This window comes from Centruroides sculpturatus, unplaced genomic scaffold, assembly GCF_000671375.1.
Source record: "Centruroides sculpturatus isolate CEXI.00-Female unplaced genomic scaffold, Cexi_2.0 scaffold101, whole genome shotgun sequence".
In the NCBI taxonomy this organism is placed as follows: Eukaryota; Metazoa; Arthropoda; class Arachnida; order Scorpiones; family Buthidae; genus Centruroides; species Centruroides sculpturatus.
Window position 1 is genome coordinate 637,525 of NW_019384361.1, and position 21,488 is coordinate 659,012.

Genomic DNA, 21,488 nt, shown 5'->3' on the forward strand with positions numbered 1-21,488 from the left:
TAATATACTATACTAATAGACTATCTACTTTACCAGGTATAGTCTTTATGCTACGATATATGGATGGCATTTTAATAGCATTTGATTCAGAAAAAATAGAAAAACTGAAATTTCAAAACATTATAAATTAAATAAACTTATTCAATTCGAAACGGACCTTGAAAGCAGAGGATGTATACATTATCTAGATATAACGGTAAACAGAAGCGCTATAGGAGTTAAATTTTAAAAATATGAAAAAACTGTATTACTAATAAAACTATAAACTATAACTCATATTGTCCTCTAGATATAAAAAAGAATAACTTCATTACAGCTTTACGGAAAATTTACACACCCGTAGAGATAAAAGACAGATAAAAAATAGATAAAAGGAATAGACTAGAAGAGCAAACAAAGTTGAAAAAGATTTTCTTGCTAAATGCATATCCTAATAGATTAGTAGAAACATGAATAAGAGAATATATAGAAAACGGGTGTAAGGTAAATTTTAAAGAAGAATTAAAACATATATCCTTTCCGTATATTAAAAATAACTTCGGGAATTGTAAATTAAAAAAAAGTATGTATTCTATAAAATTAGCAACCAGTTTAAAAATTAAATTTAAAGAATTTATATTTGTTAAACAGAATAAAAAGAAAGAAAGAAACTGGAAAAATCGTACAGGAGATATCGTGTACACGCAATGATAAAGTATATTAAATCGAAGAAACTGGAAGAGTATTAGAGAAGAAAATAAAGGAACACGAAACATCAACTCGGTTCAAAAGTACCCAATTACCTCAGTTTATACATGGTAGTAGGAATAGTTGTACAATTAGGCCTAATAATGATAATATTAAGATTTTATTTAAATTTTCGTAGCTAAACGTCATATTTTGAACATGATGTATTGCTACGAAAATTTAAAGAACATGTCGCGATCAAAAATAATGATAAATTTGAATAATGGAATGTTGGTAGATGACATATGGATGACGTCATATACAGGAATAAAAGTTTAGTGTTACGCGATGCGGGATGATTGTTAGTGATTGATGTAAAGTATTAAGAAAAATCAACACTGTCGCAGAGTACACTTATGTAATTTTTATTTGGTTTTTTTTATTATCTGTAAGTTACACCTAGGAGAGATCAGTACACAATCCGAAATGAATATAAGTAAAAGATCTGTGAATTAAAATTGTCTTCTGAGTACTTCTTGACCTCTGGTGAATGTTTGATTAGGACGCAGCAAATTCATTTATTTGTTTATTCGTTTACAAACCCCTTTTTAATGATTACCAAAATAAGAACATAATTTCAGAGTTAAGCCATGTCACATCTTCAACGTAGATGAATATGGACTGCAGCTCAAAAATAAAGCACTACATGTACTTGCTTTCAAGGGATCAAAATCAGTCCCTCAATTAACTTTTACTGAAAAAAGCGAAACAATTACAATTGTAGGATGTTGCAAAGCACAGGGTTTCTTTTTGCTGTCCGTGAGTGTATTTAATTAAAGCTAAAAATCAGAAGATTGCATTTTTTGATGGTATGCCCCATGGATCAGATATTTACATATGTGAAAAATTCTTTTACATAAATTCCGATCTGTTTTTAAATGGATTAAAACACATTTTTCCCAAGGAAGCATTCTTGTAAGGTCATATGTATGAATTACTATAGTCACGTTTTCTATAGTAATTCATACAAAATGTTAAAGTACTGCGAAGAAAAAGATATAGTTTTGATTTAGTATCTACGCCCCTTGACAGATCATTTTCATTTTTAAACCATTAAATTGTCATTTATACAACGAATATAATTCTTAGATCAGCCTTCATAGCGATATGAATCACGCCTTTTAATTCTAGCGCAGTTCCTGAGTATGCACTTACAACGAGTGGAACATACGTTTTAATGTGTCTGGTATTCAAGAAGCAAATTTTTCAGAGCAAATAGATAACAGTCATTTAAGCTATGTTAGAAAGCAAGTTTACAGTATTAATACTGTAAACTTGCTTTCTAATGATAACGACATCTTACTATTCTCACAACTGTCACCAAACTATTTGGCCTAGTGTTGCTAATAAAAATCTTATAAGACTATCACCCTCAAATATCTCCATAAAATTGCCACCGTACCAAAAATTAAAAAAGCCAGATATGCTTGTATAGTTATGCAGTGTAGTCAGGCCTACTTAGTAATCTTACTAGATTGTAAACAGAAAGTTTATAACCTAATAACACATGGTTGTATATGACGTTTTGTATTTATTTCTTATGGAACACACAGTTAAACTATTTATATGGGTTGATAAAAACTATAAGCGTCACACCCAGTTTTATTCCTAATTTTTGCGACCTAGGCCCTTTGGCTGATGAGGTACCAGATTTGCTTCGGAAAATTCGACATCCAACGACTGAGTTACGTTATCTTTTCGCCAAATTAATATTCTCTTCCAGAACGATTCTTCGAAATTAAATAATAACTTTGAAATAAAGTACTACGACAGATCCGTAAATTTAGTTACGTAAGTTCTTAAAAAATATTTAACCGATTAAATGAATGGAGAAATTACGAACGTCGTCTTTGGAAAGAATTATATCAAAATGTAATTAGATGTTTCGACGTGATTCTGCACATAGTCCATGTCATAATCGTATTCATAATGTTTATTTTTACATTGTAAGCAATCAACGGGTACCGAAAAATCGATAGCAAACTTTGAAAATCGGCGGCTTTCGTAAATGTATTGATAGTATTGCGCTTCGTCGAGTGCTGGTAAGTTTACGTTTAATTTAGTCGTTTCCAAAAACAATTTTAAATCTTCCGCTTAAAATAAACATAATTTAAGGTATCAAATATTTATTTATTTATCGATTACAGACGAATAATTATTTATTTTTGTAAATTCTTTCGTCCGAATTAAAATTATTAAACAGGCTATTTTAGAAGTAAAATACGTTAGAATTAAATATCGATAACATTTATTTCTTATTAATTTAATGTACTGTACGGTAAGATATAATTATCAGGAAAATAAATGTATCTCAAAGTAGTTATTTCATTAACTTATTAAATTAATTTGCCGCAATATATAAATGGAATAACTTCAAAAAGGATATTAATTAATTTGTCGGAATAACATTTCTACGGACAACTAAAATTGGCATAGTATTATTATTTTACTTTATTTTATCAACTTACGGTATAGGCCTACATTTTAAAAAGATTATAATTTTATATTTAAAAGCGCTCTTAGCCGAAGATGGAAGTTAATAAATATACCGGACTGCATTACGGTATAGCGGGCCGTTTCTACTTCAAAAAGTCTATTTAAATAAATTAACGATTACGTTGAAAAATGAATGACATTAAAATGCTTGGGTGAAATTAAACTTGGGTGAAATTATTTCGTCTTGTCCCGAGCTATTAAAAATTTCATTAAAATACAAACCTTATTTATCAATTAATTCTCTTTACAATCGTTCATTGCCTTTTTCTATCGAAATTTTTCGAATATTTCGTATTTAAAATATATCTTTCGATAAAACATTCGAAAATTTTCGGTAAAACGGAACGAATAATGCCAAAAATTTTATATAGTTTTTCTCTTTTTATCCAATAAAATTTTAAAAATAAAAAATACAGGTATACCTCGAGTTACGTCGTTCCCGATTATACGTCGTTTGTAAAAACAAGTATATGGAAAAATAAAAATCAAGTTTAAGTCATTTTATTCGACTTTACGTCTGTCCGCCACAAATATTGAAGTCGTAATATCACTAGATAAGCGTTTAAAGCACATAAAATCATATTAAAATATATACATTTACAAGTATGTACTGTATTTACAGTACAGTACATGCATTCGTAAATTTAGATTACTTTTTCTGTACTATATTAAAAACTAAAATTTATTTGTTTGTAAATTTAAAATAGATCCTTATTAACCATATATTATTAAAAATACATTAATAAATAAAATACAGAACCAGAAATGGTAATTTATGGTTCTGCCTAGTGACAAGTAGATTCGGAGACAAGTAAATTCGACTTGCGTCGCCTCTCCTGGAACCAATTACCGACGTAAGGCGAGGTATACCTGTAATTTACATTTTAAAGAAATGCTTTTTATTCGCATAAATGCACTAAAAAGTAGAGAATATTTTTTCAGCTTTCATAGTATTCTTGGTATTATGCACCATAAATAAAAGCTTGGGAGCTCATGTTTACAAATATTCTTAGTTACACTTTCTATCAATTTTTATGGGCTTCCCTTGAGCTCCCACGTTTTTATTTTTGATCGCATAATACCAAGAATACCGTACAGGCTAAATAAAAAGCGTTTTGTAAATTTCTGAAATACTTTTTCTACTTTTTAGTTTCATAGCCTACGTGTAACATTGAATTATCGAAGTTCTTCTTGACTTAGCATTTAGTTTAACGTAGTCTATAATATTATCAGTGAGGTTTGCTGATTTTTTCTTAAAATTGTTTGCAAACTGTAAAAAGAAAAAAAAACATGTATTATCATCGGGAATAAGTATGTTTGCAAAGTCTCAACTAATAGATCGGGAATTGAACTATGTGTGAAAATAAGGTTACAAGATTACATCTAAGCAAACCAAAATGCATTAAATCACAATTCTTAGCTGCAATTTTAATGATATTTTTATTTTACTTAATTTAAAATATATGCTCTTCATCTCAAATTAGTACTGTAGTGTCTTGCCCCTGTACATCATATATTTCCTTTAACAATAGAGTGGTGCCGGTCATCAATCCAACTCCTTTCTGGGGAAGTTTTGAATTGAAATAACGTGGTGATTTCTGGTTCAGACCGGAAGTTCATATATAGTTTTTCATATCTGGTCTCGGTTTTCATCTATTTAACTCCGTTCTCGCGATTAAGGAAGGACGGATAGACAAACAGTGGTAATTTATTAATTAATAAAAAGCTTAGCCTATAATAAATTATAACTGAAAGAAGATAATGACTTGTTCTACTTTCTTACGTATACAAAACTAATATCTTCCAATTTTGATTTATTTATTTATTCTTCTCGTTACTGAAATCTGTTTATAATAAATAGACGTAATGACATTTCGGTCGATTCTTATCCTCTTTTTATATCTTAATAATAATAATTGTAGTCTATGCTTCGAAAACAAATTTAAATGTCGAATGTTATTTTACTTAATTGATATAATTTGATATCGATAACTTTCGTAAATCATAAAGAAAAACGCAAATAGCAATTACAACGATATTAATATATTTATTTATACGAAAGCATATTTTGACAATTATAATTATATATAATTATAATGAAAGAATAAATCGATTTACAATAAAAAATAATAATTTATCAATTTTTCTTGAACAAATAACAAAAATTGTAAATGTTATCAATCGCGTTTAAATCTACTATATAATAATAGGCTACATAATAACCGTATTTTTTATAAATACTCCCATAAATAATAGACATTTTAATCATTTGCTAAATATAAACGATAAATTTTATATAATGAACTTAGTGTTTCTATTCGATACAACAAGTACCCGTACGAATATTTAGAAAAAAAAAAACGAAGCAACAAACGGTGAAACCTCTATAAACGGCTACCTCATTAGACGACCGGATTTTAGAACTTTTGTTCCGCGAGACTCATTCGATCTATAGAGCATTAAAGATCAAAATGAAAAATTGTAGAGATCAATGTAAATTGGCAGCACTCGGAAACTAGATTGACATGTAGCGGCACGACCATCTTACATCCGTCAATCCACCCTTAGATTTTACATGACGAATATCTCAGCCCAGAGATTGTTTTTTCCACGAATAATAAGCTAACTATAAAGACGACTTTTAATATTATCAAAGTATATTTTAATCAAATAACAATTATATTTTACAGTTTATTTGAAGAATATATCCAAACGTATCTTCTACATCGACAAATAAGATGTTTCGATACACTAAGTTGATTGTAATTGCTTTAATCGCTAACCAATGGTTGGATTGCTTTTCGAGTAATCAGTTACAAAGCCAATTACACGGTTAGTATACGTTTTATATTTAAAATTTTTAAAAATGTCAAAATATTTCAAAATTTTGTACAACGATTACGATTTTTTCATTACTTCTAGAGAAAATGAAGAAAGAGAGGACCGTTCGCATTCTTTCCATTCAGGTAAATTGTATTACGCATTCATATTTGAAACTTAGTTGTATTAGTGTATTACTTAATATAAGAAAATAATAATTTTAAATAATAGCTGAAAATCATCGCTAGGGACGCCCCCTATTGCGCGTTCCAGGCATTCTGTGACAGATGACAGGTGGGATCAATGGCTTATATAAGATGTTGAAAAGACAGGGTGACAAAATACATTCTTGTCGGACAACCTTACAGATTTTGGCCAGTCTGTGTAACCATGTGCTGTCTTCATTGTGGCTTCTTAATTGGTGTACAAAGACTTTATGAGCTTTATTAAATGTGCTGAGACACCAAATCCTGTAAAGCTTTCCATAGCTTATCGTGATCCGTATAATCAAATACCCAAATGTAGTCGATGAAGTGTGCATGTGGATGTTCTGGAATTCATGCGCTTTCTACACGACACGATTTGATCACGCATGTCTCATCCATGTCGGAAGCCTGCTTGTACATCTGAACGTGCCATAATATATAAATTTTATACATAATATACATCTCAAGATCATACAAGAAAGGTTAAGACGAATTATTAAAACGGCACGTTCAGATTTAATTAAAATGCCTCAATGTCCTTGACTTACTATAATATATAAATTTTCGTCTACAAGTACGTATTTTCTAATATCAGGACTTATAACACTGGCTTTACAGAAGTTTTACTATACTTTTATTATACTGCTACAGAGTTTTACAGAAAACAACTTTTTGTTTTATTTAATATACCTGTATATTAAATAACTGTAATATTGTTAACTATGTATATAACTGTTAAATATATAATGTTATTATGTTATGCTATGTTATGTTGAATATATATTGTTATATATAACTGTTAAATATTAAATACCTGTATATTAAATAAAAATTTTGTTTTATTTAATATACTGGTATATTAAATAAAACAAAAAATTGTTTTCTGTGAAACTGTAGCATTATCTGTAAAGCCAGTATAATAAGTCCTGATATTAGTAAGTCAAGGACATTGAGGCATTTTAATTAAATCTGAACGTGCCGTTTCAATAATTCGACTTAACCTTTCTTGTATGGTCTTGAAATGTATCTTTCTTGCATGTGGGATAAGGGCTATTGTACGATAATTTGCGCAGTCACGTGAGTCATCTTTCTTTAGAATAGAGACATTGATTTTTTTCCAGTCCTGTGAGAGCTCTATAAAATAGAGAAAAATCTGTAAATTTGAAAACTATGAACATAAATTTAATTTCTCAAAAAATAAATTAAAAAATCTCAAAAGTCGCTACTTTTGGATGATTTGTCTGAGGTCTCCGCTACCTCTCTACGTCCCTCTAAAAGTCGCCACAGTTGGGAGCAGACATCTAGGGTCTAATTAAGGCAAAATGTCATCGAAAAACCGCGCTGTAGAAAGGCAGAAAAATTTAAAATTTAAAAATACTATATAATTTCTCGTGAACAGTAGTTTGGTCCTCCCTTCTAAGCGGGCCCTGTGCGGGTGCACCTGTTGCACCTGCCTAGTTACGGCTCTGAATGTAGTACGCTTACATTTATTCAACAAATAAAATATGTTAATCAAACAGCAGAAGGTTCTTTCATTTGATTAGTAAGATTTTATAGCATTCATTTCGATAAATATCTCGTAGTAAGACTTCTATTATTTCTGGCGTAAGAGCCACGTAAGGAGTGTCCACTTAAATATCAGTCCACGGAGCAAGAGAGATCTTTCTGGCACGGCAAGAATGCACGATAGTTTCGGCACTGAAATAATCTATTCATAAATTTGCAGAGAAGGTTCATGTATTTTCCCATACTGTAGTACCACCGTCTCGCCGCCATTACGATACTGCAAGAACCGAGAACTATACAATTGAGAATATACTGTAATTGATTTTGAAATTAATAATAGAAATTCGTTCATAATGCTCACTGTTAGTAATTGTAAGGATTTTTATATTTTAAATTATTCCTCGCAGTCAATAATCCTATCTCCTATGTCAAGATATATATATATATATATATATATATACTGANTTAACGTAACTTTTTTCCTTTACGAAAAACAAATAAGTTGACAACGTTATTCCTGGATTTTCTCGGCATTATTTATTTGTTTCCATCCCTAATAATTGCTAACATTACCTTTAAGTTTTCATATTTACATAAAATTAATAATACGAACGATTAGTCGTAGAATGAGGGACTTTTAACTATTTACTCCCACCTCTTGATTTGGTTTTATTTGGCTTTATAACCAATCAGAATGACTGTTAGGGTTAGGAATCGAAACACCGACCAATCGTTTTAAGTTTTCCTAAATTTTAAAAATATGTTTGTAGTAAGTCCGATTAAAATTTGCTGATATGGTCTTCGTTTATGGTCTTCTTCCGAAAAGTCTAAATTTTGCCATCGTTTCGCATTTACAATACATCGATAATGGTTTTTTTATATTGAAGTCATGTGTGTTCCTATATAAAATTTAAGCATTTCTGGAAGAAACGGTAAAAGGTAAAATAAAAAACAAATTACAAATAAGTTATAAATAATGTAAAGCTATATTTGATTAGTTCGATAGTTTTCATGTATCCAAAGTCTGATTGAGTGTAGCTTCGAAGCTCTCTCATTGGCTGTAGCTCATCGACTGTTGCAAATTTCACTTTTTAAATCTGTCTTATTGGTACTACTAGTCAGTCGACCGACTGTTGTCATGGCAATACGACTTGGAATCGGTCATAGTGTGAAATCGCCCTAAGGCAACGCGATATGCCAAGGGGGAATGTCTTCCGGAGGTCTTTTCTGACTGTGTCCCTCATTTACGTGTTAATGACATGAAGAAAATCCGGAAAACGCCACGTGGCCAGCCCGTTGGCGAGGCGCGAACCTACGACTATTAGTGTTCAGTGTTTTTATCCATTGGGCCACTGGTGGGCCACCTCCACCTCTTTAACATATCGGTCTAATTTCGATGAAAATTATGATCAACTAGTTGTATACTATTTTGACATTGGCACAATGACAAAATGCAGATTTTAATCATATTTTAATATATAGTTTCGTATATAGTTAATCGGATCTTCCGTCCCTAAGGGCTGTCCATAAATGACGTTCACACTGGAAGGGTTGGGGAAAGTGTTATCACAAGTCAAACAACGTCGGACTAGGAGAGGAGGGTTGAGCTTCAGTGGACGTCCGTTTATTTCATTAAATTTCATAGTTATATTTATTTCAAAATTTCATGTATGTTTCGTTTCTACTTATGGTATCTATCATGATCTATAGATAACCGTATGGTCATGCCACCTCCTTTGTTCGTCCAACAGAAATCGCTTTTTGCCGCTAGCAGCGTTCCGATAGCATGTCGTCCAAAGGTCTATAAACATAAGATCAAGACACGATACCGTGATGCATCGCGGCAGTCGCTCTTTTGATGTGTACGGTGTTTCTAGAGCGAAGCTGATTGTTTGTTTATTTCGATCTCAATTAGTTGGATTTCTTGTTATATATATGCATATAGCCTATATATTAAAATGGTTCGGTATTCAACACCGAATTGTAAAACTTCGACAGCCAAAGGTGTAATATTGTTTCGTTTTCCCCGCTGACAAATCCAGGAAAGCTAAATGGCTTCAATATTGCTTGAATACATTCAATAAGAAAAATTGGCAACTGAAATTTAGTGCATATCTTATAATTATTATTGCTTTTATAAATTTATATTTTGATACAAATAACGCTATTTGCTGCATGTACTGTCATTCAGTGTGAACATGTCGCATTTTCTGAGGTAACAGTTTTAGTGAAATTGGAAAATACAGTATCAAGTTACTAATAGAGATTTAAAGTCTTTAATTATATATAGCTTTGGCTATCGAATTTTTACAATTCGGCGCTGAACACCAAACCATTTAAATATATATAACAAGAAATCCAACTAATAATTGAGATCGAAAGAAACAAACTATCAGCTTCGCTCTAGAAACACCGTACACACCAAAAGAGCCCCAACATGGCGACTGCCGCGATGCATCACGGTATCGTGTCTTGACCTTATGTTTATAGACCTTGATTGCCCAATTTTTATAATATACATCTATGCGGGAAAAATCGATTTTATCTGTTATCTAGCGTGGTTTCCTTCCATTTTTTCACAGTAATTTAAATAAGATGAATACAGATTATTACGATAAATACAATATTTCTTTCTAAGTCTTGAAATTCCTTTTTTGTCCATTCAATGTCCGTTCGAAACATTGTAGATTATCGGATCGTTACGAATATTTTTTAAAGTCATTTTACAGTGAATGTCATAACGACCAACGACGAGTTTGTTCCCGTGGTTCCTAAGTACAGTATCTGATGGACTTTCCTATCTTGTTTAATTTATTCTTTTTCTCTTCCTTTTTGAAGTTCTGTCTTCTATATCCGAGTCGAACCACTCTTCTGTCCAAAGTCTTCGCTTTTAAACTGTTTCCAATTTCTTCTCAAACTCTTCTTCCAATTGCGTTTCAAATTCGAACTATTCAAACTCTCTCGAATTCTTCTCGAATTTTTAAAATTTCGTTCCCATCTTCTCGCATGATTCGAATTGCAATATATTACACCGATTAAATTTTAAGAAGAGGTGAATAAGACCCGATTTTAAGTTTTGTTTTCGCTTTGTCTATACGTTTTTGGATAATGTCGGTTTTATCCGCCGTTACTCGGATAAAGCGCGCTTTAATGAAATAAAGTTCAAAATTAATAAATTGTTTTTTTAACCAAACAAAANTCACATAACACATAACATACGTGAAATAAAACCTCTTAGTACTCAACACCTGAAAAGCTTCTACTTTTAATATTCGCTTTAGTCTAACATTAGCATACAAAGCGGATACCAGAACTGCTACAGAGAAAAAACAACAACAGTGTTGATACTTCGGTCTCTTCCCTTTCGGAAAAATATTTAAAAAAATAATTTCGGGTGCAAACAAATATTGATATATCATTTTTTTAAATTTCATTATTCGCAACTTTTTGATATGTCTTAGACGTAGAATTTGCCTAAAATAATCGTTCCTTTAATGTTCTCCAGAGTCCCGGTTATCTGGTGGCAACGGAAACAGAAAAGGGTGTCGAGTTTCGTGGACTTTTTGGAAACGTTCTTAATGTCATTGGAAAAAAGCTTAATTTGAGGTAATTATTTCGTTTTAAACAATTACTTTTAACTAATAATTTCTTGCAACGACGATCGTCGTTAAAATAGCTACGAAAGGCAATCAGAAAATAACATCGGATTTTTTAGTTGGAAATTATCGGTTATTTTTTATGTCTTACTTGCTGTTTGGATTAAACGTTACGCGTACTAAAAGAAAGACGCAAACCGAAGGTGGTGGCAACGGTATTTGAGACAGAGAAAGTCAAAAATCGACAGGTCGCTGAAAAGAGTGCGTTTACGTCAATGTAGCTTATACTTTAAATTTCAAAACTCTAACGATGCGAGTGTTGCAGCTAATAATTTATGTAAAGTTTTTGGATTCGATGCTGCTTCAGACCGCGCGGTTCAAAGGTGGTTTAAACACCTCTGCACCGTTTTTTCAGCCATATTTTTAAATAGTGGAGTTTTCCAGGTTTTCTTCACGTTAGTAACACCTAAATTGGGGCCAGTTTTTAAAGAAAGACCTCCTTGGAGGCATTTTCTCTCGGAAGATCGCCCATTGCGTTGCCGTAATCAAATAAAAGAAAATCCTTTTGTAATTTTCGTTTATTTTACTCTTCCGATAAGTACCACAAATTTATAATAAGTAGCTACCGAAGTTATTAGAAAATTATTTTCTCGTTAAATTTTCGAAAATTAAATTAAATTAGGCACAAGTTCCTCACACGCGGAGAGTATTAGAAAAAGTTATCCATCTAATCCGAATAGTATTTTAATTTGTTGTTTTTATATCTAATTAGAATGTATTATTATTAATAATGTATATAATTAAATTATATTGTGTATTTTTCAGTTTCCTTTGTATTAAATCGGACAAAATGGTAGCCGGAAATAAATTAGAAAACGGATCGTGGACCGGATTTGTTGGAGCAATACAAAGAAACGTACATTTTTTAAACTCTACATAAATTACAATTAATAATAATAATTTATAGTTCTGTTCTAGATTTTATATGGGAAAATAATTTTTAAAAAACATATTGGCAGGAAGTCGACTTGTTTCCGGGACAAATGGGATATTTAGAAACGGAAGTCGTAAATTATTTGATGCCGTTTATATTCGGAGAAGTCAAATTTATAGTGAAAAAACCGGAGCAATTGTCAAAAATATTTATTATAGTTCGACCATTCCAAAAAGAGGTAAGTTTCAATATTTTATAATTACGACAGCAGCTTTTTAGCTCAAAAACCATCCCGTCTTTCTCGGTAAAGTAGAGATCTTCGGTTCGAAATCCCGACGGCATTGAAACGTGACAAAATCGAAAGCAGGGGATTGTCGCTGACTCGAGGATATATAAAGGGTGTCCCAAATTTAACTCAAGATTTAAATATCGCGCCATTTTTCTCCGATTGGATTGGCAGCGCCATATAAAGTGACACATTGCCTTGTAGTAAACATATTGCAGATAGTAAATATGAAGCGATACATGATGAAGGAACACGAAATGATTATCAAAATTTAGTGGAGGTGAAAAGGTTTGCTGCGACTGTGCGCAAATTACACGGCATCTTCGGTTGGAGAAATATGCCAAATGAAATGACTAGGCAAAGAACAACTTATGAGTGACAGTTTGGTGTGGATTTTGGACCGGTGGAGTGATTGGAAAAATTTTCAGCCATATTTTTTCGAAAATGAGTCTGAAAATGCAATTACTGTGAATGGTGTGCATTTTGCGAGATGATATAGGAGATTTTATGGCCTCATTTGGACAGCTGTGTTCTCGATTGGTAGCTCTAAGTAAGCGAGTCTTATTCTATCTCGTAAAACGTTTCGCTGATAAATAAAATATTTTCCACTTGCATAAATCTTTCTTTCTTATAAAATGATTGCTCCGCCAACCCAATAAAATTAAAGTTTATAAGGAAAAAGTCATTTTCGTATGAAAATCATTTTATTACATTTTATTATAGTGAACAGTTCCACCACTTTCGCACTGATTTTATCTTCCACTACTCAAATTCATGATATCCACCATTTCCACCAACCTATCGCCATAACGTAGTTTTTACATGTTTGCAGTGTATTTTTGTCTCAAGGCACGGTTGTTAAAAAACGCTGTTTTAATCGAATAAGATTTGAATCTGACAATACTGTCGTCCATGGTTTTCGTTGTACTCTGTCATTTATCACGTGGTTGACATGGTAAATGAACAATGACAACGAGCAATAATTTCTTCAGAGAAGCTGCGTTTGTTGGTGAAATAATACAAAAAATAAGACATAGTAAATTATGAATACGTCGTACGTTGTGATTTTTCTGACACAGCAATTAAAGTGGACAAAAACTATCAGAAGTCCCGAACAGAGGTGCAAATTAACAACTCTAAACATGCGACAAACAAGCAACTTCATCAACCGTCAACGTTTCGGCAGTCTTTTTTAATTAATTTGTTCAATGAAAAAATGGAAGACAGTGCCCGAAGCCAAATTTATACAGATCTGGCAAGCGTGTTCCTGCAGTCAGGAATCCCATTGGATAAGGTAAGTCGCCAAAGCACTTTTTTAGATACGAAAAAATCTATCCGGATGAGAATAAGGAAGAATTACATGCTTCCTATATATGAATCTGTAATCCAGAATATCAGATGTAGAATTGGAGAAAACTTTGTGTTCTTTTTTACTGGAAGAAACAACCGATGCGCTTTCCCGATACGTACTAAATGTTCTAGTGCTTCCACTGGATGGAGAACCTGCTAAGTCATGCATAGCCAACATAATGCTCGTCTAATGAATTTATGTGGCCCGCAATTAATCTTTCAATATTAGCTACTCAAGTCCGAATAGCTCGATGAAAAAAAAATTCTAACGCCTAAAAAAAAGGTCAACAACTCACTGTGCGTTTAGACTTAACCCTCCATCACAAATATCTTAAATACAGTGTAGAATGTTGATAAAACATGATAATGTGAAAAATGTATCTGTAATCTCTATGTACAATTTAGTCTCTACGGGGTGACACCACAATGAGACCTCGCACCACCTCAAAATCTTTCTAGGGCAGCCTCTGGTTCGGCCCGTGAAGAAAGTTTTCTTTCCAATTCGGCCCGGGGTAAAAACTGTTGGCCACCCCTGTGCTAAGCCAATGTTGTTGAAATCTGTCAGGTCTTCGTTAAATCTTCTTAATGTCTACGTAAATCGTAAATAAACTTGCCGCATTTACGTTGGCCCCTCTGTTCCGAATCGCCAATTATTTGTTTTTGAACCGCATATTGATAGGAGGTTCATTACAACGTATTTGCAAGTATTTATTCATTATTATTGGTATTTATCCGTTTCCAGTGACGAAGATTTAGCCTATCATACACCAATATTACGATCGCCACCCCTCGCAGATTGCAGAGATTAAGCGAGAACTCGCTGTATTTTGTATACGGAATTATACATTTTCAAATTTATATTCTAAGAAACTACTTACAAATAAAATAATACTTTTAAGATAACCCAATATTTTTTAAGTAATTATTATTTTTCAGATATGGTATTTAGTATTTTTAATTATACCGACTGCCATTATCGTTCTCTACTTAATTATGAAATATGAGTGGAAGTGGAACAAAACAATTTACCCCCATGTAAACAGAATTGCTTGGTTCGTAGTAACTAGTTTTACCGGACAAGGTAAGTTCCTACAAATAAATATTTAGATATACATGGTTTCAATTGCTGCTTTTTGTAGGAAACGATCTGGTGGACGGTGCGGGTTTTATTACCAGATGCTTTATTTCCGGATGGTGGTTGTCAGTCTTTGTTCTCATCGCTAGTTACGGCGGTATGTTAACGTCTTTCATGAACAATCCCGGTTTCGAAACCGCACCGAGAACGCTTCGAGAATTAGAAGACGGGATGCGGTCCGAAAAATATTTCGCCGGTACTTACAAGAATACGGCAACTGTCAATAACATTATGGTAAGTCAAATCTTAAAGAAAATACATTGTTTCGCAATAAATAAATTTTACTCTACCTCAGAATGCCGAAAGTGGATTTATGAAGACTCTTAGAGATCACTTGAGAAAGTATCCCGAAAATTTACGCCCGCTGAGAGGAAATGTGTTTCCTAAAGACAAAAAAGCATTCGCATTTTTTTCACACGATTTGTATCTTTCGACTTTCGGTCCTTCTTACTTAATGTCTAAAGACGAATTATATACAGTATATCAAACATTTGTCGTCTCTAAACATTTTCCTTATAAGGAAGCTATGGAAAAAATGTAAGTATACATTATATATAATTTAAATATATATATAATTTAAAATCAATAATTTTTCTTTTTTCTTTAATTTTTCAGTAATCAAAAGTTGTTCGAATCCGGAATATTACATCAATGGGAAAAGAAATTAATCGAAACTTGGTCACACTTTACAGTAACTAGTGAAGAACCTGTTAGATCTCTCAACGTGTACGATGTTCAAGATGCCTTTTATATTCTGCTCTTAGGATACTTAGCTGGCATTTTATGTCTTATTTTAGAAAACTGCAATCGCTATCGAAAATCTACATTTTTTTAGTCATAATGTTCTTTACATACGGTGTATCGGGGATGCAGAATATGTCTGATCGGGGACGCGAACGAGGCTGGGAGGAAATTAAAGCGGTTCCAAAAAATTTACGGTAGAAAAAATATTATGGCAATAAGCCGTATAAATGTTACAATAAAATAATATAGTAACGACTAGATTAAGTATAGACATTAAATAAGAAAATTGGCTAAAACATGGGAAAACTGCGTGTTTTAAGAGAAATTGCAACGTCGTTTCTCATCGTTCTAGTCACTTGTCAGGTTGCTGCCTGTCTACACATTTGCATGGAAGATTCTGTCTCACGAACCGCGGTTTCAAAAATCGAACCCGAAAAAGAAAATGCGGGTTCCTTATAAGGAAGGGTTTGTTTTTATTTCAAAACTCTTTTCGATCGAATTAAAACGAAATAGTCACTCGTAACTCTCACGGAAAATTTGCAAATTAATAAACTACGCTTAAAAACTTTTTGAGAATTAAATAGTTAAATAGAAACTTTATCATTTTATAAACATTATTTCTCTCTGTTTCTCTTATTTTTTCGTAAATATATTTCAATATTAATAATTTTTATTTTATAATAAATTTTAAATCATCAAAGTTTTTTCAGATTTTAAAATCATCAAAAATACGATCACATTTTAAAATAATAATAATAATAATAAAGTGGTTAAGAACTGAAAAAGTTTTCTTGCAAAAAATTGCCCGACTCGACATTGTGATAAAGAAATTTTGTTTTTCTTCGACCTCAAAATGTCCATTAATTAGCATCGCGTGCTAAAAAATCACTTATTCATGGAGTCGCGTCGGTGACGATTTTTATTTTATTCGGTCTGTGAAGTTGGCACCCCAATTGTTTTTTTCAAAGTAATTTATGTCATTCGTTTGCCCACCATTTGCAAATAAAAGTTTCATTTACCCACCCTTCAAACAACTTATAGCCCATCAAATTTTGGGTAGTTCTACATACCAGCACCCAAAATTGCATTATTTTTCAAAACTACTTGTGCTGTTTGTTTGTTTACATTATAAGAAAAGTATATGAAAAAATATTTCTTGCATTCGTTTAAGTCATTTATTGTATGCACTATGCAAGTTGACAAAAAGTTAACATATTCAAACTAGCGAGTCTGCTTGGCAATGTCCTGTTTATAGTAAATTTTTATAGATACTCGTACTATCAAAATATGAATAATTTGAAATTTGAAAATGAAAAATGCTGTCGTCGTTACTGATTACTGTTTTCATTCACACATCATAAAGTAAAATAATTATTTTTCTATACTATTCTATAGGCTATATATAGGCTCTAAATTAACAATAGCAATGCAACAACAAATAAAGTAAATTAGATAAAATGACGGTAAATTTTATTTTCATAAATTTGACAAACATACACATATGAAATGTGATCATCTATTACACTCTTTAAAAAACAGCATGATTTTTAAAATTTTTATATTAACGTTTACATAAAATGTAATTACATAAATCATTTAAATCGTGAGCGATTAAAATAATACAAACAAAATTTTGTATTATTTTAATTTGATTATAAACTTTTCATACGTTGTATAAAAAGTTTATAATCACTTGTAGATAAAATAACTAACGGTTTTGTGAGTTGATTTAGTTCGTAGTTTTCGTCAATATTGTTGATATGTACAGTACATATCACAATATACTTTAAACAAATAACATAAATTCGATTAGAAGAGAGATTGTTGTAGTGAGAACAGCTGCAAAATCTTCCGGACTAACTCAGAAAAAAAAATGTAAAACTAATAGTAGTAATTTAAAAATGCTTGATTCGCATAACTAAAATTGTTGTATCAAACTGACAAGTGAGTAATAAACAAAAGTATGCGAGATGTTATATAAAACTGTCCGAAATTTTAATGGGCTATGACTTTTGTCAGAAGGGTGGGCAAATGAAACTTTTTCTTTGGCAAACGAACGGCATAAATTACTTTGAAAAAACACAATCGGTGGTGCGAACTTCACAGACCTGATTTTATTTCCATTAAGCAACATATTACAAGTTTATAGTTGTAAATGCTTTCCCATGACGGCGATACGTGTGTAAATTAATGCGTTTTTTTTCAATTTAAAAATTTTTAATGCTAATTTATCTGTTTAGTTTGGCATATAAAATTATACGGTAGGTCCATTTAATTATTTATGCGATTAAATTTTAATTTTCCAAAATACGTAGTTGTTGTTTTAGTTATCCATTCAGTCGCTCACGACCCTTAGCGACTCTTTTGGCAAACTCCTTCCACAGTTTCCTATCCTGTACTGCTATCCTCAACAGGCTGATAGTCATTATGGTGTCCATTTTCATGGTATCAAATCAGTGAATTCTGTGGCCACGGTCACTCGAAAAATTCACGGTGCGTGCCCTTGCAGTTTCCATGTCTATTTTTGTTTGAGTCTGCATTGCTTTACCTGCTGTCATCACCTTGGTCTTTTTAACATTGAGTTGGAGGTCCATTTTTTCACTTTCAACTTTGACCATAGCTATGAGGAGTCTCAGATCATTCTGCGAACAGGGTTGTGTCATCAGCATAACGAAGACTGTTGACGTTTCTGCTATCTATCTTTACCCCTATATTCAGGTTTTCTAAAGAGGATTTTCGCATGATCATTTCTAAATAGACTACTAACTGAGGACGCCCCCTAGTGGGCGTTCTAGCAGCAGCGCCGTTATTCCGTGGTATAAATAATAAAATTCACATAAATAATAAATTTCTATTACTAATAAAAATAATTTATTGTTTAACAAAAGTATGAGGTAGTCCTATCGTACGGTAGGAGACACGATGCTAATTAAAAATAATTATTTAGTGTTATTAAACATTCTCTAAATACTTTAATATAGTTTATTTTGTTTATNATATAGGACATGGCTATTTATACATACAGTATGTATACACAATTGGCTATTTATACATACTGACTGTATGTTCCAGCTAGATACTGACTGTATGTCGTGCTATAGAAGTGCCGTGTTATACGGGGGTTACCTGTAATAAATTCTTATTACAAATAATTATATACTGTTAATAAATAAATTATACTGTTATAAATAAAATATATACAGTAGGTGATCGGTTAACGAACACTTTCGCGAAAGATTTTTATGTTCGGACAACGAACACATCACACGATCACAGAACAATACAAGAAGAAGCGACGTAAAATAATGAATACCAATTGGTCTTCAGGCAACAATTCGAAACTTTTTGGAGCGCGGGAGACGTCGACATCGACGCTCAACCTGCTATATATTGCTCAGATAGTATTTCTCCGATCTTTGAAACTCTCCCTTGTAATTCCAGCCTTTTATTTTTCTGACAGAAACAATTCTTTTATAGTATTCGCGAGACTGTCGGGTAGGCACTCGTTATTTTGCGTCGGTTTTTATTTTCGAAAGGTGAGAATATAATAGCAAAGGTAGTGACTGGGCAGATGTCTAATGTTGCTGGGCAGTATGGCTTAAACAAATCTACAGTAGGGCACAGTTCAATCTTATCTAAGAAAGATACAGTATAATCAAGAAGACTCAAGCAAATTAAGCAGTAACAAAACTCACATCTGAGAAATAAAGAACATTGAAGAGCTCATAATGGAACCTGAAACTGATCTGACGACAAAAGAACGCCAAGAACTCTTGAATGAATAACACCAAGAAACTCGGCAAGATGTTTTCTTCTGAAAAAGAGGATTGATGCCGCTATCTGCTATTAAAGATCTTTTGAAGAAGTGGGAAGATGTCAGAACAATGGTCTTAGAATGGCATCCAAACCAAGTTGAGGTTAATAGGCTTGGGGATCTCTACAATTATAATGCTATTAATTACTTCTGAAAAATCCTAAAGAAGAGAGAAAATCAATCGACATTACACAGATTCTTTAACCCCTACAAATGGAAAGAAACGTGACTAATAAAAATGCAAGACTGTGTATATATGTATTTTTATTATTGCATATAAATAAAGGAAAGTATGTAATTTTTTAATTTTTGGATCTCCAGAACGAATTAATCAAATTCCCATAAAAACTTACGGTAAATCGATAATTGGTTAACGAACAATTCGGATAGCGAACAAAGTCTTGGAACGGATTATGTTCGTCAACCGATCACCCACTGTACTATAATTTTAAATAATAGCTGAAAATCATCGCTAGGGACGCCCCCTATTGCGCGTTCCAGGCATTCTGTGACNAATTAATCAAATTCCCATAAAAACTTACGGTAAATCGATAATTGGTTAACGAACAATTCGGATAGCGAACAAAGTCTTGGAACGGATTATGTTCGTCAACCGATCACCCACTGTACTATAATTTTAAATAATAGCTGAAAATCATCGCTAGGGACGCCCCCTATTGCGCGTTCCAGGCATTCTGTGACAGATGACAGGTGGGATCAATGGCTTATATAAGATGTTGAAAAGACAGGGTGACAAAATACATTCTTGTCGGACAACCTTACAGATTTTGGCCAGTCTGTGTAACCATGTGCTGTCTTCATTGTGGCTTCTTAATTGGTGTACAAAGACTTTATGAGCTTTATTAAATGTGCTGAGACACCAAATCCTGTAAAGCTTTCCATAGCTTATCGTGATCCGTATAATCAAATACCCAAATGTAGTCGATGAAGTGTGCATGTGGATGTTCTGGAATTCATGCGCTTTCTACACGACACGATTTGATCACGCATGTCTCATCCATGTCGGAAGCCTGCTTGTACATCTGAACGTGCCATAATATATAAATTTTATACATAATATACATCTCAAGATCATACAAGAAAGGTTAAGACGAATTATTAAAACGGCACGTTCAGATTTAATTAAAATGCCTCAATGTCCTTGACTTACTATAATATATAAATTTTCGTCTACAAGTACGTATTTTCTAATATCAGGACTTATAACACTGGCTTTACAGAAGTTTTACTATACTTTTATTATACTGCTACAGAGTTTTACAGAAAACAACTTTTTGTTTTATTTAATATACCTGTATATTAAATAACTGTAATATTGTTAACTATGTATATAACTGTTAAATATATAATGTTATTATGTTATGCTATGTTATGTTGAATATATATTGTTATATATAACTGTTAAATATTAAATACCTGTATATTAAATAAAAATTTTGTTTTATTTAATATACTGGTATATTAAATAAAACAAAAAATTGTTTTCTGTGAAACTGTAGCATTATCTGTAAAGCCAGTATAATAAGTCCTGATATTAGTAAGTCAAGGACATTGAGGCATTTTAATTAAATCTGAACGTGCCGTTTCAATAATTCGACTTAACCTTTCTTGTATGGTCTTGAAATGTATCTTTCTTGCATGTGGGATAAGGGCTATTGTACGATAATTTGCGCAGTCACGTGAGTCATCTTTCTTTAGAATAGAGACATTGATTTTTTTCCAGTCCTGTGAGAGCTCTATAAAATAGAGAAAAATCTGTAAATTTGAAAACTATGAACATAAATTTAATTTCTCAAAAAATAAATTAAAAAATCTCAAAAGTCGCTACTTTTGGATGATTTGTCTGAGGTCTCC

The 21,488-nt window shown here is 32.1% G+C and overlaps 1 protein-coding gene across 1 annotated transcript; it reads left to right on the top strand.

The window, feature by feature from the left end:
- Positions 1 to 2,712: 2,712 nt before the first annotated feature.
- On the top strand, positions 2,713 to 16,367 carry LOC111641207 (ionotropic receptor 93a-like). Its single transcript, XM_023387345.1, has 10 exons — positions 2,713 to 2,768; positions 5,913 to 6,054; positions 6,145 to 6,188; positions 11,260 to 11,360; positions 12,176 to 12,266; positions 12,370 to 12,522; positions 14,857 to 15,001; positions 15,060 to 15,289; positions 15,351 to 15,592; positions 15,671 to 16,367. The coding sequence occupies exons 2-10, from the start codon at positions 5,961 to 5,963 to the stop codon at positions 15,888 to 15,890; spliced, it is 1,320 nt and encodes a 439-aa protein (XP_023243113.1). The 5' UTR covers positions 2,713 to 2,768; positions 5,913 to 5,960; the 3' UTR covers positions 15,891 to 16,367.
- Positions 16,368 to 21,488: the final 5,121 nt, after the last annotated feature.